At 38.7% G+C, this 20,615-nt stretch overlaps 1 protein-coding gene across 2 annotated transcripts in view; it reads right to left on the bottom strand.

Annotated features, from left to right (window-relative positions):
- Positions 1-20,615, bottom strand: part of LOC124291702 (pro-neuregulin-2, membrane-bound isoform-like) — a 244,422-nt gene that overhangs the window by 20,381 nt on the left and 203,426 nt on the right. For both annotated transcript variants that reach the window (XR_006902265.1, XM_046728761.1), the window contains one exon: positions 7,970-8,063. Coding sequence is in view for 1 of the 2 variants with exons in the window: in XM_046728761.1 (XP_046584717.1) it covers positions 7,970-8,027 (58 nt within the window). In the remaining variant the exon portion in view is untranslated. The remainder of the gene's footprint in view (positions 1-7,969; positions 8,064-20,615) is intronic.

Raw genomic sequence — 20,615 nt, 5'->3', positions numbered from 1 at the left:
AATAAATTGATGTAAAAGTAAGTATACAGTACCTGGGAAATATGGTACACTATTATTATAACACATTAGATACTCATCTATAACCTCATTAAACATTCATGGATCTAAAAAACAAACTATTTGATGACATACACCACATGTCGTTGATTTCAGCCTGCAATCCCACATCCAACTTTAATAGCTATTGTACCTAACATATGCCTGTCAGTGAAGTTGGACGCTTCATCAAATATTTAAACAGTAACAGCCCATCCAGCTACAAGATGCACCTCATTGATTTCAGAGCATGTAACACCTACAGCAGTAGGCAGTCATCCATGGCGGCACGTGGTGGCGATGTCTATTACATTACAAGATGACTACATTTCACAACTCGAAATATGCGCTCCTCACCCACACCTCAGATGGCTCTGTGCAAATGATTTATCCTTTGAAACTTAAGTTTAAGGTTTTGTCAAAGCCAAATTAACAAACAATTATCTTTAAAGTTAATATCTTTACAAAAAAGGAAGAATGAATAGGTTGTCATTGACAATGTATTTCTTTTCAAAGAATGTTCAGTTATTGTGAGAAAGTTGATTCCAAAGGTTATATGATGATAAGATTCAGATCCAGTTATAGGGATGTTATGTTCTTCTCATCTAGTAATCCTCATCTTTCCTCCCTTTATTCCACAGCATTTATTTATATAAGGAAGCTATTATGTCTGCGTTTATGTTTCCATGGACCTACAAAAATGATGAAGCCCAATAATAACCTGTTCTTTCCTGATCGGTTTAAAACTGAGTGAGCAGGATTTGTGTCATGTGACAGATTTCAAATTGTTAGTGCTAAATGCTACTGGGATTGTGCAAAGTGAGCACACCACTTTTACATTTACACCTCCAGCACACAAAGAAATATTGAAGTCAATTTTACTCATAACAATTCAATCAATACAGATGAACTGCAATACCTTGTGTAAATGTATTTGTAGGTTCATATGCAATATGAAAGAAAATGACACTAAGGTAAGTTACTGTCATATGCAACTGTTCAAATGCAGCTGAAAGGTGATTGCAGGAAGTTTAGTAGAATATTCACATTCATGACTGACTGACTGAGTTTGGTTTTACGCCGCTTTGAGCAATATTCCAGCAACATCACGGCGGGGGACACCAGAAATGGGCTTCACACATTGTGCCCATGTGGGGATTCGAACCCAGGTCTTCGGCGTGACGAGCCAACGCTTTAACCATTAGGCTACCTGACCGCCCTCACATTCATGAGGGTTTAGTAGTTAACCAAACAGTATTCTGTGCATCCTGCAGAACATATTACTCATGGGTAAGGCACCAACAAATGACACATGTGCCTTTATTGTGATCAAACCTCAGAAAGCAACCGCCTCTATTTCACCTAGGCCATGCTTCAATGTTTAGCTCCTGCACTGAATTCAGGTGTTTTCTCTCTTGAACAATTGTTACAATATCTTCTAAGGATCCAAACTATCACAACCACTGGGTCTTACAATACAACTATCTTTCTACCAACACTACCACTGGGCATTACAATACAACTATCCTTCTACCATCACAACCACTGGGCATTACAATACAACTATCCTTCTACCATCACTACCACTGGGTCTTACAATACAACTATCTTTCTACCATCACTACCACTGGGTCTTACAATACAACTATCTTTCTACCATCACTACCACTGGGCCGTACAATACAACTATCTTTCTACCATCACTACCACTGGGCCTTACAATACAACTAACTTTCTACCATCACTACCACTGGGCCTTACAATACAACTAACTTTCTACCATCACTACCACTGGGTCTTACAATACAACTATCTTTCTACCAACACTACCACTGGGCCGCATACAACTATCAACTATCTTTCCACCATCACTACCACTGGGCGGGCATAATACAACTATCTTTCCACCATCACTACCACTGGGCCTTACAATACAACTATCTTTCTACCATCACTACCACTGGGCCTTACAATACAACTAACTTTCTACCATCACAACCACTTGGCCGTACAATACAACTAACTTTCTACCATCACAACCACTGGGCATTACAATACAACTAACTTTCTACCATCACTACCACTGGGCCTTACAATGCAACTAACTTTCTACCATCACTACCACTGGGCCTTACAATACAACTATCCTTCTACCATCACTACTATAGTCAATTGACCATCACTACTATAGTCAATTGACACTACTACGGCTGCTTCTACCATCAACCTTCTACCATCACTACCACGGGACCTTGCAATACAACCAACCTTCTACCATCACTACCATAGTCAATTGACACTTCCACTGCTACTACTTACTTTTCAACTAGCCTCCTGTTATTATGATACTGTCTTTACCCCTGCTAACTCTACAACTTCAATCTCCTGTCATAATGACTTTCTTTTCCTTGCAACTACTAATAATTGCTAAATATTATGTTGGGGATCCGCATTCTAAAAAGCCATTTTTTCCATTCTATTTTTAACATGGCTTTAGATTAACTAGCCACATATATAAAATATAACCAGCCCAATTATGTCCATATCAAATATTCCAGTGAATAAATAATGAACAGGAACACAATATCTATATTCCACTCTGAAACCTTGCAGCAACAGAACTTTAATTATATGTGGAAGTTTCACAAATTACTGGATAAAATCACTTTTCAAAAGACTAATCAAGTTGGATTATTTCCTGACGTGAAACACAAACAGGGGAAATGCCTCCCTTACATGTGCTGATACGGTTCTGCAGCAAAGAGAAACGATTCAACTCAATTAACTCCACTGCTTCAAGCATTATGGAGAAGGAACCCAACAAGTTTTTGTCCAATAAACCCTACTATAGATGTTCTTAATAAGACCTTGCTGTGTACATGCCAAAAAAGAACACTGTGATTATAGTTGAAACAAGATCATGTTTGTCGTCTTTACCTTGTATATGGTCTATTGGCTGATATATACTGAACAGCAAAAGAAACGCAAGTTTCGAAAAATGAAATCTCATGAAGGTAAGCGTTCATGTTTATGGAACGTTCATGGTAAAGTGACGTAATGATCCAAGATGAGATGATGTCATGCAATTTGTCGTCCATACAAACCATTCTCACAAACACACCAACAGTGCAACAAAACCATAATTTTAGCATGTGCATCGACGGTTCTGGATGTAAAGCATGCATTTCACTCTGAGGTATCCTTTATAAAGGTTTGTGTCAAAAAACAGTTCAGTATTGACACTAGGAGATGTACACACCACACAAACGATGCCTAAACTAACAACTGAGCAGAGAGGAATGGCTATTCGAAAGTTGCACGGAGGTAGCTCTGCAACCGCTGTAGCTAGACAATTGGGCTGTCATCTTACCACCATTACACGACTTGCTCAACTTGCTCCCCATACCGGACGGCAACAAGTGACATCTCATGCGCAAGATCGGTTCATCTGGGTCACTCATCTAAGGAACCGATCTCAAGCACCAACAGTAACAGCAGCCTTAGTTCATGGGTCAAGGGGAGCAGTGTCCAGCGATACGATTAGGCGTCGTCTTCGGGCTGCTGGAATCCACTGCCGAAGGCCATATGTGGGGCCAATTTTGACACACCAACAACGCAAGCAACGTTTGCAGCCCTCCCACCGGAGGGGTGTCGATGGATTATCTGGCTTAAAACAACATTAACGTTTTCCATGGCCGTCTCTTTCCCCGTATATGGCTCCCATTGAACATTCTGGGACGAAATTGGACGGAGGATTGGTGCAGGTAGACAGCCATTCACACTTGCACAATTGGAATAGAGATTGGTGTTTGAGCGGAACCAGACTCTAGTGAACTCAATGAGGCCACGTGGCACGGCCTGTGTGCAAGCTCAAGGTGGCCATACACGCGACTAAACAGACTGTCACTTTTCGCATTCAGGGGTATCTCCATTTGACGGACTGTGATCAATTTGAACTTATTGCAATTCAATATCAACAGCAACTTTCAGCTGTTAAATTGGCAGTGTTGTCTATAGAATAAATGATTGGACATGATTTTGGTTGTCTTCTATTCACAAACTTGACAAAAAGCCAGACTTGCGTTTCTTTTGCTGTTCAGTATATGTATCAAGTAGTTTTTCTTTTACCAAAAAAAAAAAAGACACCACTTTTTTGTACGATCATTAGTGAAGTAGTCTGGCCTGGCTGGAGTTAATTAACTATACATGATGTGATATTCAAAGGACTAAGGAGACTTATCAGCACTGTCCATTGTTGGCTGCAGCTGAAGACATCAAATACTCTAATGACTTCCACTGTCATCTTGGTAAAAAACCTGTATGATTATATTACAGTAGGCCACGTAGTTATGCAGTCTGGAGTTGTTTGATGATGGGGGTAGGTCATAGGGGGATGGTCTGTGCTTGCTTGATTATGTTACAGCAACAGAACTGTTACAGTAAAAAGAAAAGTAAAACAAGTGATGGGTGATGCGAAACAGTTTGGGTGGTGAAAAGGGGGCTGCTGGAGTTGAGATGGAGGGAGAGGTGTAGGGAATGAATACTGGAAAGGTGAGGCATTATTGAGATGGAGGGAGAGGTGTAGGGAATGAATACTGGAAAGGTGAGGCATTATTGAGATGGAGGGAGAGGTGTAGGGGTTGAATACTGGAGAGGTGGGGCAGGTGTTGAAATGGATGGAGAGGTGTAGGGGTTAATACTGGAGAGGTGAGGCAGGTGTTGGGGGCAGAGGGGGAAGGTGTATGGTAAAGGCTGAGGGAGTAGGGGTTGACTACTGGGATTGTGAGGCAGGTGCTCTCTTGGAAGTCAGGTCACAAATCGCATTGTTTAGTACAGTCTGAGAAAAGAACAGAAAGAAAACACAAGAAAATCAGTGGAGTGACCAGTTAGAGTGTGTTTATCTAACTGTTTTTATAATGAAAGAGTACCAGTTATTGCCTTGACTTGGAAGCAGATAATTGTTGGGGTCTGAGTGATGGCCATGGACAGCAGGATGGGAGCACAGGTCACAGTTTGTTGGGTGGTGTTATTACGTGAATGAGAGGGGTGTGGGGTGGGGGTTCCAATGTTTCAGCCACTGGCAAGAGGGAGATGTAGGCAGCGGGATTCCATTATAAGGATCAGTTCCAGGAATGAGAGATTAACATAAACTGAAAATAGTATCTGCATCTTATGTTACAATCATTCCAGAAAAAAGTGAATGAAGACACTGAGCTGTGAAATATAACGAGGTTAACCCAAAGCAATAAACAATTGATGTCAACAGGCATGTTTGTTGACAAACATCTGTAAGCAACCAGCCAAGCTGATACAGATTGTGTAAACCTGGCATACTGCCCACACAAGAGCTGGGAACAGCTCCCCTCTGCAAGTCAGGAGTCAACCAGTCTGTGTGCTGGAGAGTGGGCAACGGAGGCCCTCAAGGGGTTGGGACAATGTTTTTTCTTAGTTCCCCGTATTACCAACACTGCAATTCCATAACAGGTTAATCATGACCAAGACACAAGATGGGAAGTATTAGTAATAACCTGAGATGGATTATGATACCACAAATCTGTATTATCAGCATTCTTTAAAGACGTGTCACAGTGACGAACGATTAGATAAAATATTTGATGATTCTCATTAGCTGAATATCTGCATGATTTAAGCAACAAATTTCCATGTGATTCAACATTTCACTAAAAACAATGAGACAACACAATTTTTAACTGTTTAAAACAAATTTGCCAATAAGTGGTTTATTTACATGACCCTACGCATTCAACGTGCAAGTTTTCAAGTTTCTTCCTTGAAGCTCTAATCAATAGCCATCAACTACAAATAGACTTGTTGATCAACCAACCAAGAAACCACAAATCGACAAACTTAATGAAGCAGACGCCTCATGATAATAGACATAATCAAATATACAAAATAATGGCAAAACTGTCGATGACTGAAATCGACAATAGAAATACAATGTATATTTTGATCCAGCCCCAGGGACTTGAAATCAGTTACAAGAAGAGAAATGATAAACACTCGTTTCCCGGAGGGATCATGATTCAAACCTGCCATTATATGTAAATTATTAACAAGTTGAATCTAAAGGATCTCTACAAACAAGACTCTGTAAAATCTATTAATCTGATCATATTTTCTGATCACACATAAAAATAGAACTCCAGTTTAAATGACTGTTGACATTCACTGACAACATGGGAACTGGATAACTCGAGGTAGGAATTAAAATCAAGTAGATTCAATTTGTCTTCTTCAAGTTCGACATCGATTTATCAAAGCTAACTTGACAATGCATACACCAGGCTAATGAATATTTATTGCACGAGAAGGATTGATGTCATACTTGTTTGTTACCATTATCTTCTTGAGACAAAGGGAAAAAATATTATCATGGTTGTATAACAAAGAGCATCATTAATTCAGAGAGACCTTCTAGCTTCCTTGAAATGTGTACCCTAAATTGTGAAGATTTGATTTCACCACAATGAAAAATCGTTTACAAATCATTATTGACAGGTGACATTTATTCCAGAGTTTTCTGATATGCTTCAGTGTTCATATCAGTATTGAACTGTACCAAGCCCTCTAAAAGTCATTAGATGATATTTGAAGGGTTTCTCATTCATAGCATAATCTACACTACAGGAAATAATCTTGTTTGTGTTATCTAAAAGAAAATGATAGTGTTCTTAAAACCTATGTGTTTTTAATGATTCTTATCAAATTTTAATGTCATTAACTCTTTCTGTATTAATATAGAAGTAAAATGTCAGATATCTTGGTCCTAACAGATGCAAAATCAGCTGATTCATAACAAACACGATATAATACACACCACTATCAATCACAGAACAAAATGAGATCACAGAGCCTGTATCTGCTTAACTCATCTACAAGAATGATGACATTAATTTCTCATGACAAACTTCTTTTGATGAGATAAAACAGCAATTTCTTTGACAGATTCAAATTGTATTATACAAAGGGTTAACAAAACACTCTGAAACATTCATGGTTTTCAAAACGTGTTTATGCACTAAACATACTGAAGTCTGAAATGTCTGCACATTCCCTTTGTTGTGTTAAACAATTATCCTTTGTACATGAACATCAAGCATTTTACAGAAAGACTTCAACTGTTATTTTCCCAAAAACTTCATAAATCACCATGCAACCAAAAATAATGTGTGAGAGTATGATAGCAGACATGGAGGATAGGCTAGTTTAGTTATATCATGTTGGAATGCAAAAATGGTGACAACCATATGCTGTAACCGCTAGGATACTCTACTCTATAAAGAAAGAGGGACATCATGCATTTTGTCCAAGAAAATATTGGTCCCTTATTATACTACAAGTGAAGAATGATTAGTCATAATGAACATGGTGCATGGGCGGATCCAGGAATTTTGAAAGGAGGGGGTTCAGGATGTTCGAACCCCCTGAACTCCCCATTGGCTCCGCCAACGCAAAAAAAAATCTTCAATGTGATCTAAGTCATTTTCAAAGAGTGGGGGGTGGGGGCTGGGTTGTTGTTTCGAACCCCCTGAACCCCCCCTCCAGATCCGCCACTGTGGTGCATAGTGTTCGTGGTAAAGTTAGTCACTATGAACACCATAACCAACCTCGAGTCCCCACCATTAAAAGTATACATTTAATGAAAACTGAGATCCAGTGCCAAAAAGTAAATGTTAATGCACAAACAAAGGTTAAAAGATCGATAAAAAGAAACCGAAAACTTTGATAAACAGTGAACTTGTCCAAATTGTTCAGCACTCAACCAACAGAAATCAAGACAGTAACTACCGTGGATGTATTGAGTTTGGAGAGGCTGATCAGCCCTTCCTACTAACGCCAGACTTACTCCGATCAGCAGAATCAGTCCAATTGAGTTTGCCGTCCAATTGATGAATGAGCAGCTACTTACCCACAATGCCTTGCAGCGTTGGCCCCAAGGCGATGGCCAGGATTAGGGGATGCAACATAGCGTCAGTCCCCAGTCTCAGCACAGCACAAGACACCTGCAAGAATACACGCAACACTTACAATTCCATTTTCTCACCCTGCTATTTTCATTGCTCATTTTTTGCTAAAAACAGTCTGGTAGACAATTACTATGTTTGGCTTAAAAAGTGCCCCAGGTGTTAGTTCAGTCAAAGGTCAAAGTTAAGTGTAGGAGCTCAAGCTGGCGGCAATATGCTTAGGTTTTGTCAGCGAAGGGGGAGAGGGAAATGAGAAGGAAGGAGGAGGGGTTGCCATGAGTGGAGGAGGATGTAGGGGTAGATAACCCCGATTTACCATTATCTTAAACACATGGAAGATGTTGATCCAATAAACATAAAAGAGTATCAATACAGGACATATGTGGGGTGTGCGTTGGGGGGAAGATGGAGTGGGGAGAAAATACAATGGGATGGATGGTTCGGAAATATATAGTGTATAGTGAGTTTAGTTTTACGCTGCACTCAGCAATATTCCAGCTATATGGAGGCGGTCTGTAAATAATCGAGTCTGGACCAGATAATCCAGTGATCAGTATAGTGTATAAGGACAGTAGAAGAATCATGACAATTACCATGTTGTACTAGTTCTACCACCAGCAGTCCATTCCATATGCTTCCACAACCACAATATAAATCAAGACATGTCTATACCCTAAACTACAACATCATTATATTGGAAGTCAATAAATACATTTCTCTGTGAATCAAATTTCAGCCACACTTCAGTGCAATCACCCCATTTCAAGCCAAAAATCCAATTTCTAAAAAGAAGACTGAATTCCCAAGACCGATCAATCACATCTTTTAACTTTCAATATCATATTCAGCTCATGTACTTGAAATACACTGTCCCAGATAATGTTTGTTCCCAAGATAACCTCGTAGTTGAAATATATTCTGAAAGCGGTGCCCAGATTGAGAGTAATGGATCTCGAATTGACTCCCAATCAGCACCTGAGGTCACTTGACCCCCCATGACCTGCTTGTTTTAACAAAGTTAGCTTTTTGTGAATAGATGCTGTTTGATATGTCAATGACTTTTCTACCGAGTTCTTCCTCACACAAATGATGGCCCAAAACTTTATGTAGATTTCATTTTCAATTAACAACTAAAAGTGCATCTCCTTGCGACAAAAGTCGTATTTCTGCAGTCTTTTAATACTTTTTCTTCCTCACGACAAAAATCAATGAAACAAGGGCAGTTTTTCTGTAACTCTCATGAATATCTCACGATACACTAGAAACCCTTTTAAGCAAATTAGCAATGCCTTTATGACAAAAAGAACACAGAGGTCCTCCAAACAAATTCATAGCTCATTAAGTGATCTACAATCAAAAGTGACAGATTTTCGTCAATTACACTTCAATAGGTATTGATTTTTTGTTCACATGGCCTGAGTCTTCCTTGCACTGAAACGTTATCGGAATATAATTCAACTGAGGGATTCCAGACTTTCCTTTGGACCTGGTATCAAACAATATTTCAAACACAAGTTGTGAAGTTATTTTATGAAAAAGCCAACACTAGAGACGGGGGTGTAAAGAGCACATGGGATCTTCGTCCATTTCAATCAACAGTTGTAAATGCTGATTAAGTTTTCCATTTCGTGTACTTTGTTTTAATATGTTTGATGACAGACTGTTCTGATAATTACTATTTTATTGCTTAAAGACCTTCTGATGACATTTCTGAAAGTGGTTTATCATTTAGAGCCTTCAAGCCTTTCATATTTTGAAAGCAATCATTCAAATGGAATATACAACATATAACATAATTGATGAGAAGTAGAGCATGATTGTAAGGGTTTTAAGAATTTAACACATATTGCTCCAAAATTCAATTTATTTCATTCTTATTAAATTAGTTCTCCATTACTGAAACATTACAGATGAGTTTAGGAACCTTCGTGAGTAAAACCTTCAGCAATAATTGTGTATTTGTGAATAAACGGTTACTGGTGATAATAGAATTAGTTATGAAGCTGTGTGTGTGAATGAATTTTGTTGAACAGAATATCTTCAGTCATTAACCTTTATTGTACAGAGAAAAGAGACCAGCATGGAAATCAATTTGACGAACACTCACACGTGTGATGCTGCACCATTGGCTTATTGAGATGTGTGGGAATGGTCTCTCAGCTTCATGTACGGTTATCAATTGCTCATTATATGTTTGACACCTGCATTCTGCACCAAATCAACTTGTACCCAACAGGGAATTTAGGGTTAGAACTGGTACCCCGTAGCCTTTCCTAATCAGAATAGGTGAGGTAATGTATCAGGGCTTTAGGAGTGAGTGAGTTTAGTTTTCTGCTGCTTTTACTAATATTCCAGCAATATCACAGCGGGAAACATTAATGGGCTTCACATATTGTACCCATGCAAGGAAATGAACCTGAATCGGTGACGACAGAACACTTTAACTGCTAGGCTACCCCACCTCTCCTCTGGGGTTTAGGATTGGTGACTTGGTGTGTCAACATACCTGGCAGATTGGGTCGTTGCTCATTACATCAACCACTGTGTTAAACATAGTATACACACAGCATAATTAACGTTTCAAACCAATGCAGATATATATGTTTGTTAGTAATCATATCATTCATTATTTGTTAAAGGGACACATAATTGCCTGAAGATGATTATTTAGGTCCTCTGTAAGCTTAGAGTAGTGTGTATGGAAGAAGGTTTAGAATGTTCAGTACACCCTGGACACTGAGAGAGCGAATGTCAGCAGTACTCAAGCTACATGACATTTGCCTCTATTGACTTGAGTTTGGACTCGACAAACCAGTGGTTGATAGAATGAGCAACAGTCGAGATTGCTGGGATATGATGACTCAGCTGAATCACTGTGCTCCACAGTATTGTCCACTATTTCGTCAGTACCGACACTGGGCACCTCTCTCAACCAGCATGTCCATATGCAAGATAGACAAATCTTGTAGGAATAATCAGCTACCACTTGCACAATTATATAAAAGATAAGAACAAGTCGTTCTAAGGACAACTGTCCATTTATCTAGTCTTTCCTATTATAAGGATACAGAGTGACTTACTATCTAACATCAAATGTACATTATTTCAGGCCTATGCGAATATAATAACTACACATCAATGGACAGTTTGACCAATTTGACCAACCAATTCACAAATAATTAATGGTTTTAATGAACTGGGAAACATGAACCCCAATCTCCAAGACAACATGGTTTCTACTGATATTGACTGAAAAGATTACTTGTTATGTAAGTGTATATGATTCACCACAACATACACACAATGATATTTACAAGGTTTAAACACTGACAACTCTCATGCTGAGGTGACATCACAATGACAGTACAAAAAGTCAAGAATATCATGATAATGAGACTCCTCATTATTTCCTGAAACTGTTGACAGTATGAGACTGACTGTTTACCTCAACATAGCCCAAAATTGATTATATACATCAATATTCATAAATACTGCATGTGACCATGGTGTTGGAGGGACGCAGTGTGGTATAATTAGCTGTGTCTGTCTTGAGGCGATAAAAGTCTGAATGTCAAGTTCCAGCTAAAACTGGCCTATAGACTTTTAACAGGGAAAAACAGAAGGAACTGAATATCAGGGATAATTAGCACAGGACGCCACATGGGAGGTGTGAGTGAAAATTATTGTTCAATTAGAAAAATACACATATGGGAACAAAACATTATTTTATTGCCAATTACTGTGATGACAGTGCATTTCAAATGTGATTGAAACACCCCATGCATAAACTAAGAACACTGTATCCTCACAATGTGAACTCGATTGAATATGGATATTTTTACACTTCTTTACCCTGAATTTGAATCATGGTATAGCTTCCGTTGATTCAAAATTGTAATTGTAGATCTTTATGTTTCAAATCTTGTCATACTGAGTTATATGTTTTGCAAGGTGTGCAAAAATTACATGCTGGGTGAATTCTGCTCTTAGGGGTGGCATTAACATAATGCATCCACAAAACTGACTCAGATCAGTGTTGACACCAGGTATTCTGGGTTAACATGTCCTGCAACAATGTCAGAGAATAATCTGTCTAGATTATCCTTTGAAACAGATTTAGCAGTGCTTAAAAGGAGACTGGTGGTGGAACTAGCTACATGGGAGTATCTAATAGTGAAAATGACATGTGAAATCAGAATTCATGCATTTTTCAAGCCAAGTTACATCATCATTTACCTTACGGTTTCAGAACATGTCCAACATGTAAAGGTTTATGACAACCAGACAGAAGGAGAGACCATACATGCTGTCCTGAAACATGTATATACAAGTCACCATGTTCCCAACTGCCCTGAATTCTGTGGTTCAGAGTATTTACTTCAGGAAGTTGTAAAGTCAGCCCTTTTACTTGGCCTAAAGACAGAAGTTGTCCAGGAGGGATGGTTCAATCAGACTTCAAATGAACCAACAACACAATAAAACTGATACTAACAATATTTCTATCCCGCACTACGAACCACTCGTTTTTAAGATTACCTCCTCTAGCTATTTTTTCCTGTCCAATTACGGTTATTACCAGGCTACGGAAACACCCTGTCTGCGATAGTAAAACCAAATTAGTTGCTACGAACTTGAACTAGTGACATAACAACTTGATTTTCAGATGCCTCCCTCGTGCAAGCACACTAATTATTCAAAGATTGAATATTCGACTGATATCAAATGTCACGATTTGTTACTGCACACAGGGATAAGTTTTTTCCACTTGTCACTGGCTACCTGCCATATTCTTTACCTGATCATCAGAGCTTGTTGATGAGATTACACTTAGAAGATATTCATCATACGCCTGTTCATTAATATTGAACAGCTAAAACTGTGCATCTTTTACAGCTGTGAGCCACATAAAACAATCATTCTGACACTACAAGGCTAATGTAATATCCTGAAATGTAAAATTTTTAAACCACTGTACAGTTTAATCTCGACTTAAATGTCAGACACTTAGCTGAAATTTGCTCTTGTTTATTTCACATGTCAGTGAAATATAATTAGGCAAGAGAACAACCTATCCTTGCCATTACTGGGTATAAATCTTGTTCATACCTCTGGTAACAAAACACAGCTTACCAATCATAGGTTTTTTCAACATTTGGAATTCAAGTTCTTGGAGGAATCTTGCCAGAAAGGTTTCTTAAAGACAAAATATGCCTACAGCTTGTACAATGGCAATGCCTTTCTTGAAACCAGAAATGGTGTTAAGTCATACTCGTGACCAATCCTAAAAACACACCATTTATCATTTCTAAGGTTTCACAGCAAAGTGACCTCATCTTTTAATTCAGTCTTATACTTTTAATGAATCTCACTGAAAGGTTTCTAAAGCATGCAAACATTCTGATATTATTTATATTTTTTTACTCAATTACAGGTTGCATGTAAGATCAAAATGTTAAGTCTAAATATCAAAAAGATTTTTGTGAACGTATCCATGCGATTTTAGCCAGACAGGTTTAAATGCCCTTCAAGTTTATGACTTTACACACCACATAGAATGAAAGAGACATGAAAGATCAACTACATTGCTAAAAGGATAGAAGTAGTTTCATTATAGGTTTGATGACTACAAGTCATATTTTAAAATCAATACTATATCCTCAACAACAAAATAACCCATAAAAAAATTGAAACCTAAGCATATCTGGAAAATCGTGCTATTTTTATGAGTTCTGAGATAGAGAAAGTGCTGATTCCTGGTGTTTGAAGAAGTTGATTTCCTGATGAGATGTCGCCAATTTCATGTGCAGGCTGTTGGTCACCTGATCAATATCAGGATCATTAATATTACAGACATTCATCCAAGGCACCAGAGAGGTAGGGAATCAACGATTGTTAACCACCAAGATCTGCCCAATAAAACATGCTGATTCATCTCTGCGTACTGTTTGCTATTTATGTTTTTCTACATTTCCCCAAGACGGACAGTGCCGAAGTGATACTGTCAAGGGAATGATCTTTTATGTGCTTTGCAACACTCCCTTATCATTCCACTTTACTCATCTTGAATTAATTACTCACTTTTCTCTGTTGCTGGTCCTAGTTTCAACTGGACTGCATGCTTCATTTTATTTCTACTTAAAATAAATGTGCAATTTTCCTAAAAGATTTGCTTGATAAGCAGCCAAATAACATTTTGTAAGAAGTCACTGATCATGGAAATTGTCCTGAGAAGTTTAACATAATTGGTAATATGTGGAGAAAGCATGAATGTACAATGATGAATATTTTACAATGATCTCTCCTACAGCATGTAAGTGCCAAAATAAGGTTCTGGTCTCTACCCTGTGTTTTATGTGAAACTGATTTTGTGGCAGAATATTCACTTCTTCAACACTCACACATCAGGCACAGGGATCAGCGAGAAGACAGCTACTTTTCTCAAAACTTTCTGGTAGTTGTTCTATATGAAAAAATAGCATATCGTACTTTGTTTCAGTGGCAGGGAGGTAGTCGAGTGGTTAAGGCTTCCACTCATCAGGCTGAAAGGCTTGGTTTGATTCCCTACCTGTCTACAATGTGTAAACCTGGTGCCAGATTTGCTGAATGTAGAGAAAAAAACAAACTAGTGCATCACTCAAGTGTTTACAGGCCACCATCATATGGTAGCAGTACTGGGGTGTGGCATTATGTAACAAAGAAGTGTATAATACTAAAAACGACATGGTACAAAAAAACTGACATTGGTATGGTGCCACAGAAAACGGATCACAACTATGACAAATCTGTGATTCAAACCAACAACCAGTATTGCTGGCACAACGAGACAACCAAATAAACCGCACAACACAATTGTAATAAATTACCAATTTCACAGCTTTGGTACACAACTGATGTTAACACAACAGACATTTTAGCATTAAAGGCTTAGTACCGTCATAGAAGCTGTTTGCATTACATGCAGTTATAGACGCAACCCCATCTCCACCTTTTCTTGAATCAACAAAAAAAACTTTCCCACCAAAAAATATTATGAAGCATGATAAACTCTCCAAAATCAGGTGACACTTGACGTAGTTATTAGTTACGTATATTCTTTGATCCCATAAAGCAGTCAAACTTCTTATTTCCCCTCAATATACCCTGCAATAAGCACTTCCATCTAAATGACATGATGTCCATTTTCAGACAGTCTGCTTAATTATTTGTGATGCTTACACTGCGTTTAATCGTGGACCAGACAGTAAGGCAGGCATTGATGTGAGACATATCGATGATGTGGAGAAGTCACTGTCCTGGCAGGATGAGGTCTGACAGACACATCACACGCACATTGCATGTTCCTAACTACATGCTAAATCTCTTAAGTGAAACAGATTGAACAAGTTCAATGCAACTTTCCCCTCTATTCCTGCAATATCACTCCAGAGAACACCAAGATGAGTTGCACATATTAAACCCATGTGGGCCATCAGACCTTGCACTTCTTAGAGTTATAAACTGCACTAATGACAATTAGCTGGTCTGCACCCTAGCAAAGAATCAAATAATTTCAACCTGTGTTAGTAAAGTTTGGCTGTCATCAACTTGTAAAGGCAAGACTTTGGTCAAGTTCAGTCCAGACAGTACTGAAGTTCCACTTACAATTGTCTGTTTGTCAGAATGATGTAGGCACGTAGTGACATAACGGTCCCAAGCGTCAAACCGATTCCACTCTCCTAGCAAGATGAGGATCAGGAGTAGAAAATACACATGAAACTATGACAACACAACTAGAGAACACATCAATTACCTAGCAACACAATCTGTATGCAAATTGTGGTAATAACCAACTCTGTCCGATGACCATCAACACAATGATGAGGACAGACTATAGGGCAGTGGGACTAATTGGAAGACAGATAAACTAGCCCCAGCAATCCTTGTGATGGTGTGTGATGATTTACGCTTCAGTCTGCGTTAACTCAGCTCTGTGACAGCAGCTCCAGACTCCAGCAACACATGGAACTTTATGCATAACAACCACTTTCTTGTTTTTAACAATGTTACACAGCTATGTCTTGATCCTGCAGTGTTTCATCTGACAAAGTAGAAAGAACTTATTCAGTTAGGAAGAATCAAGATGTTATCAATAAAGTTGTATATCTTCCTGTTTTACTTACTAAATTATATCCGCATGAAGAAGCAGATTAGAAATGGTCCTCAGCAACCTGTGCTTGTCCTCGTGCTTGTCCTCAGATGTGACTCAAGATCATCAAGATCATCGTATCCTGATTGTGTAGTTAACACTCATAATGGCCACCATGTGTGGTCCAGACGGTATTATTTAGAGCCGACTGTCTTTCAGCTGGAGTATTTCTGAATGTGGTGTTTAACAACAAACAAACTTTCAAACATCAACAGAGCATTTATCCAGTGTTGTTGGAGAGCAGGAGCCAGTGGTGTGAAGTAAGCATTCAGTGCTGATTCATGTATTTCAGTGGAGAAGTGCATATCACCAAAATCAGCAATATTCCAGCTGTGATTGATGTCATGTAAGTTATCAAAACCTTGCAAAGTGAGTGTGTGAGTGAGGTTTAATACTGCTGTGGACTGTATTCCAGTTGAGCAGAGTGTATGAGGGTGAGCTTGAGTGATGCCGACTTTTACCACTTGGTGAAACCTAAAACCAGAGTGCTGACAAAGCAGGAAACATGACAGGGAAGGACATGATGGGACACAACTGCAGCATCTTGGCCCACCAGCGGCTATACAGCCTATTCAGCCTGCATCTGGCACTACAAAGTCACACCATCCTACTGGGTACCCATTTTACTGCTGGGTGAACACAGGCTTACTTTTAACATGCGTCATGATGTGTGAGCTGTGCACCACATGTCACAGCTATCTCTTTATCTTGGTCAGATCTACTTCTAGAAGGTCAACTGGTTACCATCCCTGAGGAGTACAGCATTAAAATCACAATACATGTAATATTATCTCCAAGTAAGTCAGCAGAGTTTTGACCACTTAAAGACATGGTTTTCTGGGCACAATGTCTCCATGCTACTGTATAAATTTAATAGGCTTTGTGAAAATTTAGACAAGGTCACAATTAATTATTTATGTGATTTTCCAATTATTGCATTCAAGTAAATAGAAGACATTATATTTTATAGATTTATGTTTTGAAATTGATGAATTCATTCAGGTATAAGCTATCTACAAGCCATCACATAGGCGGCTACAGAGAGAAATGAGCAATGACAATTGTCTTTGACTGTCGACAGAGGTGAGAGGGATGAAAACTAAATGTTTAATTCATAACTGCCTAATGGACAAACTGTATTGACATATTGAAGAGTGTTGCAGAGACACATTGCTCCATTTCCTGTCTTTTGAGATCCTTGTCATTGTTTACACATCATAATTTCATTACTGGATAAAGCAAATTAAACTACCCATTTTGTAGTACAAATATATGCCACATGTCCAATATTCAATCTTTGGCTCTGAGTCACTGAAATATGGATTATGTTTTTTAGTGGTATCCTGATATAATACGTTGTGTGTTGTCCACACTGTCAGTATTGTGTGACATCTTTTTCCCATTGGAGATCCGGTTCACAAAGCCTCCTGCACCTTGCCAGCCCACACTGTGTAAACACTGACAGCTACTTTCCCTGGATGACATGGATGTCTTTCCATCAGACATAAAATGGTGTAAATGTCTTGAAATAAACATACAGGCACACATTTCAAAGATACATGGCTGAGAAGCTATCAACTAGTTTGATTTCTGTAGACAGTGGCAAAGAATTGAGGTTTATATCTCCGGTTCAATTCTTCAATCAAGATGCACCCACAGGAATGCAAAGAGAAATTGCTGGCATCAGTTTAATGATCAGAACATTTCCTGGCCATTTTATCCTCCCCACTGGAAGTTACTGCCAGCTTAGCCCCAAAGGGCAGCTCCTAAGTGGTTACTTCACCCTTATGCACTACCGACTCTTTAAGAAAAAGCTGTAAAAGTATGAAATGATGAGGCAGGGATACTTGCATGTTGTCAAATGACAATTCCCACAAGCAAACCATCACTACAGGGGCATGTCATGGTTGGAGTAATTACGAGGCTTAACGCCACTTGGAACACCTTCCAGTCATATCAGGTGGTAAGCCCTACAGTGTTGCAAGTCATACAGGCTTCGGAGAGTTCAACCGCAAGTAGAGTGATGGCTAAACCTGAGATTCAAACTCCATCAATATCAGCTTATCCTGGCACAACTAAGGAACATAATTCATCACATTGAAGTGTTACTTTGAAATTTTGTTTCTTTTCTCTAAACAGAACTCGCTGACATTTCATATTGTTTACTGCTGCATGAGAGGGAATATCATGTAACCATGATGGTATCTCCTTCAGTCGTTTTTCACAAACCCTACAAATGTGAAGTGTGGTCATCACAGAAATGCTCCTCTTGCACTCAAGTCTAGACTTGTTACCTTGAGAATATACAAATATTGAGCTTTCTTTTAGTAATGTGAAACTTTACAATCAAGAAGGGAACCAACTTCTATTCCACAGTCTTCCATTTAAAAATAATGACACTTTCCAATAGACAAAACACTATCCTTAAGCATATCCTAATGTTGCAACAGTATGTTATGAGCTCCTGTTATTTGAGAGTAAGTGAGCTGGGTTACTTTTAACAGTATTCCAGTTATATGACTGTGAGTCAGTTTGACATAGAAGGAACTCCTGAAGTGGTGTTGTCTCACACATTTACCTGAAATATGGTGCCAAAATACTGGATACATCATCAGGGCAAACTGTGATTTAAATCAATGTTCATAGGTTGCTGGAGTGCTAAAGGGAAATAACTCTCCATATCTCTCCATCTTAGATGACTGGGCCTCTTTTTTCCCCACTCCAGATATGGGAAATAGAACATAAATAGAAGTGCATTGAAAACAAACGAAATGTAGAAATCCTACAAGAAGAGTTTTTTAGAATGAGTGAGTTGTTTTACACTGTCTGAACAGCATTTCAGCCTATCGTCAAAAATCACGAAGTCCTAGACCTTCACCTCTGGTTCATTAGAAGGTCAACCCAGCAAAAACAGTGATTTACCAACATGATAATAAATAGGAACCAATTCAAGATGCTAACAGCTGAAATCTTAACAATTAGATATTAATGAATTAAAATCAAGAATTATTTAAATGACAAGACCTTAAACTCAATGTAAACTGATATACCTTGCAATAGACTTTATACAGTGTATCACTGTTGTGATAAAATCCAGTCAATAGGGAGTTGCCTGCCCTTGTTTACACATGCCCGAAGGCAGTATTCATCCCTGCCTGACCATCCAAGATGAAATAGATAAACACAAGCATAATATGAACATACTTTCATAACATAAGTATTTGTATTACCCCAACAATCAGTCCATGTTAACGGGTCATAAACATTAAAGTGTGATGTCTTCTAGAATGATCACCAAATGCAGGAAAGTGACATGCTGTTCAGTGCCCAAACCTGGTGAAGTAAGGCAATGTAAGTCACAGTGTAGTTGGATGGCTGCACATGCTCAGGAGCTTGACCCTGACTACATTTTTTTAGGGCTTTGGTCTTGTTTGTTGTTTAATCATCGAGCAATATAATAAGACAGCAGTCTGTAAATAACCAAGTTTAGACCCGACAATCCACTGATTCACATGTGCATGGATTTAGGCACATAAGATGTGTCAGCAGTGTCCCACAATGAGTGAGTTGGGTTTTACACCACTTTTAGCAATATCACAGCGGGGGACACCAGAAATGGGCTTCAGACATTGTACCATGTGGGGAATCAAACCTGGGTCTTCGATGTGATGAGTGAACACTCTAACCACCACACTACCCCCATCGCCTCTTGCCCCACAATGAAGCACATGTAACATGTGGTGGCTCCTTACATATAAACAAATTGAAACATGCCTCTGTTCATTTAGCTGTCACTGGGTACCAGGCAGGATGAGATGGATGACAGCTAAGCTTCTAGACCCTGCATTTGTTTGTACAACTCCGTGGAGGTCATGCACATTGATCCATTGACCAGGCTAATAACAACCTTTCATGATCCAAGCACATTTGAGCAGTTATAAATTGGAAAGTGTGCTGCACAAATTCATGACATAATATAATAGTCTCGGTGCTATGCCCATGGGGGAACATGCTGGTCTGTGGAATACCATTTATGTTGTATTGGGCAGCTGGAGTGATGGAGGTCAGGCTAGGTGAGGCAGTCACAGAGGTAATGATCTCACTGATGTCTTTGGCTGCAACATTGCCTAATACTACATGAAACACAACTTACTCATTCCAAACAATAGCCAATCCCATAATCACTTTCCCTGTTTATTCCATTAAACTGGAAATTATTCCTTCTAAGTCATATTTCTTAGCTTATGGTAGATAGTATTCCATGTGAGAAAGTTTGGATGTTCTGGAAATATATAATTATGTTTAGAAATAATGAAACAAATTCAATGATGTCTTCGCTAAAATTGTGTATTTCAAAGATATAAATAATATTTTTTTTAAGCAATGACCTATAGAATATATAGTCT

Source organism: Haliotis rubra, unplaced genomic scaffold (genome assembly GCF_003918875.1).
Source record: "Haliotis rubra isolate DU_JTF1 unplaced genomic scaffold, ASM391887v1 Scf5, whole genome shotgun sequence".
NCBI lineage: Eukaryota > Metazoa > Mollusca > Gastropoda > Lepetellida > Haliotidae > Haliotis > Haliotis rubra.
The sequence above is the reverse complement of the archived record's forward strand: the minus strand, read 5'-3'. Positions and strand labels throughout refer to the sequence as shown.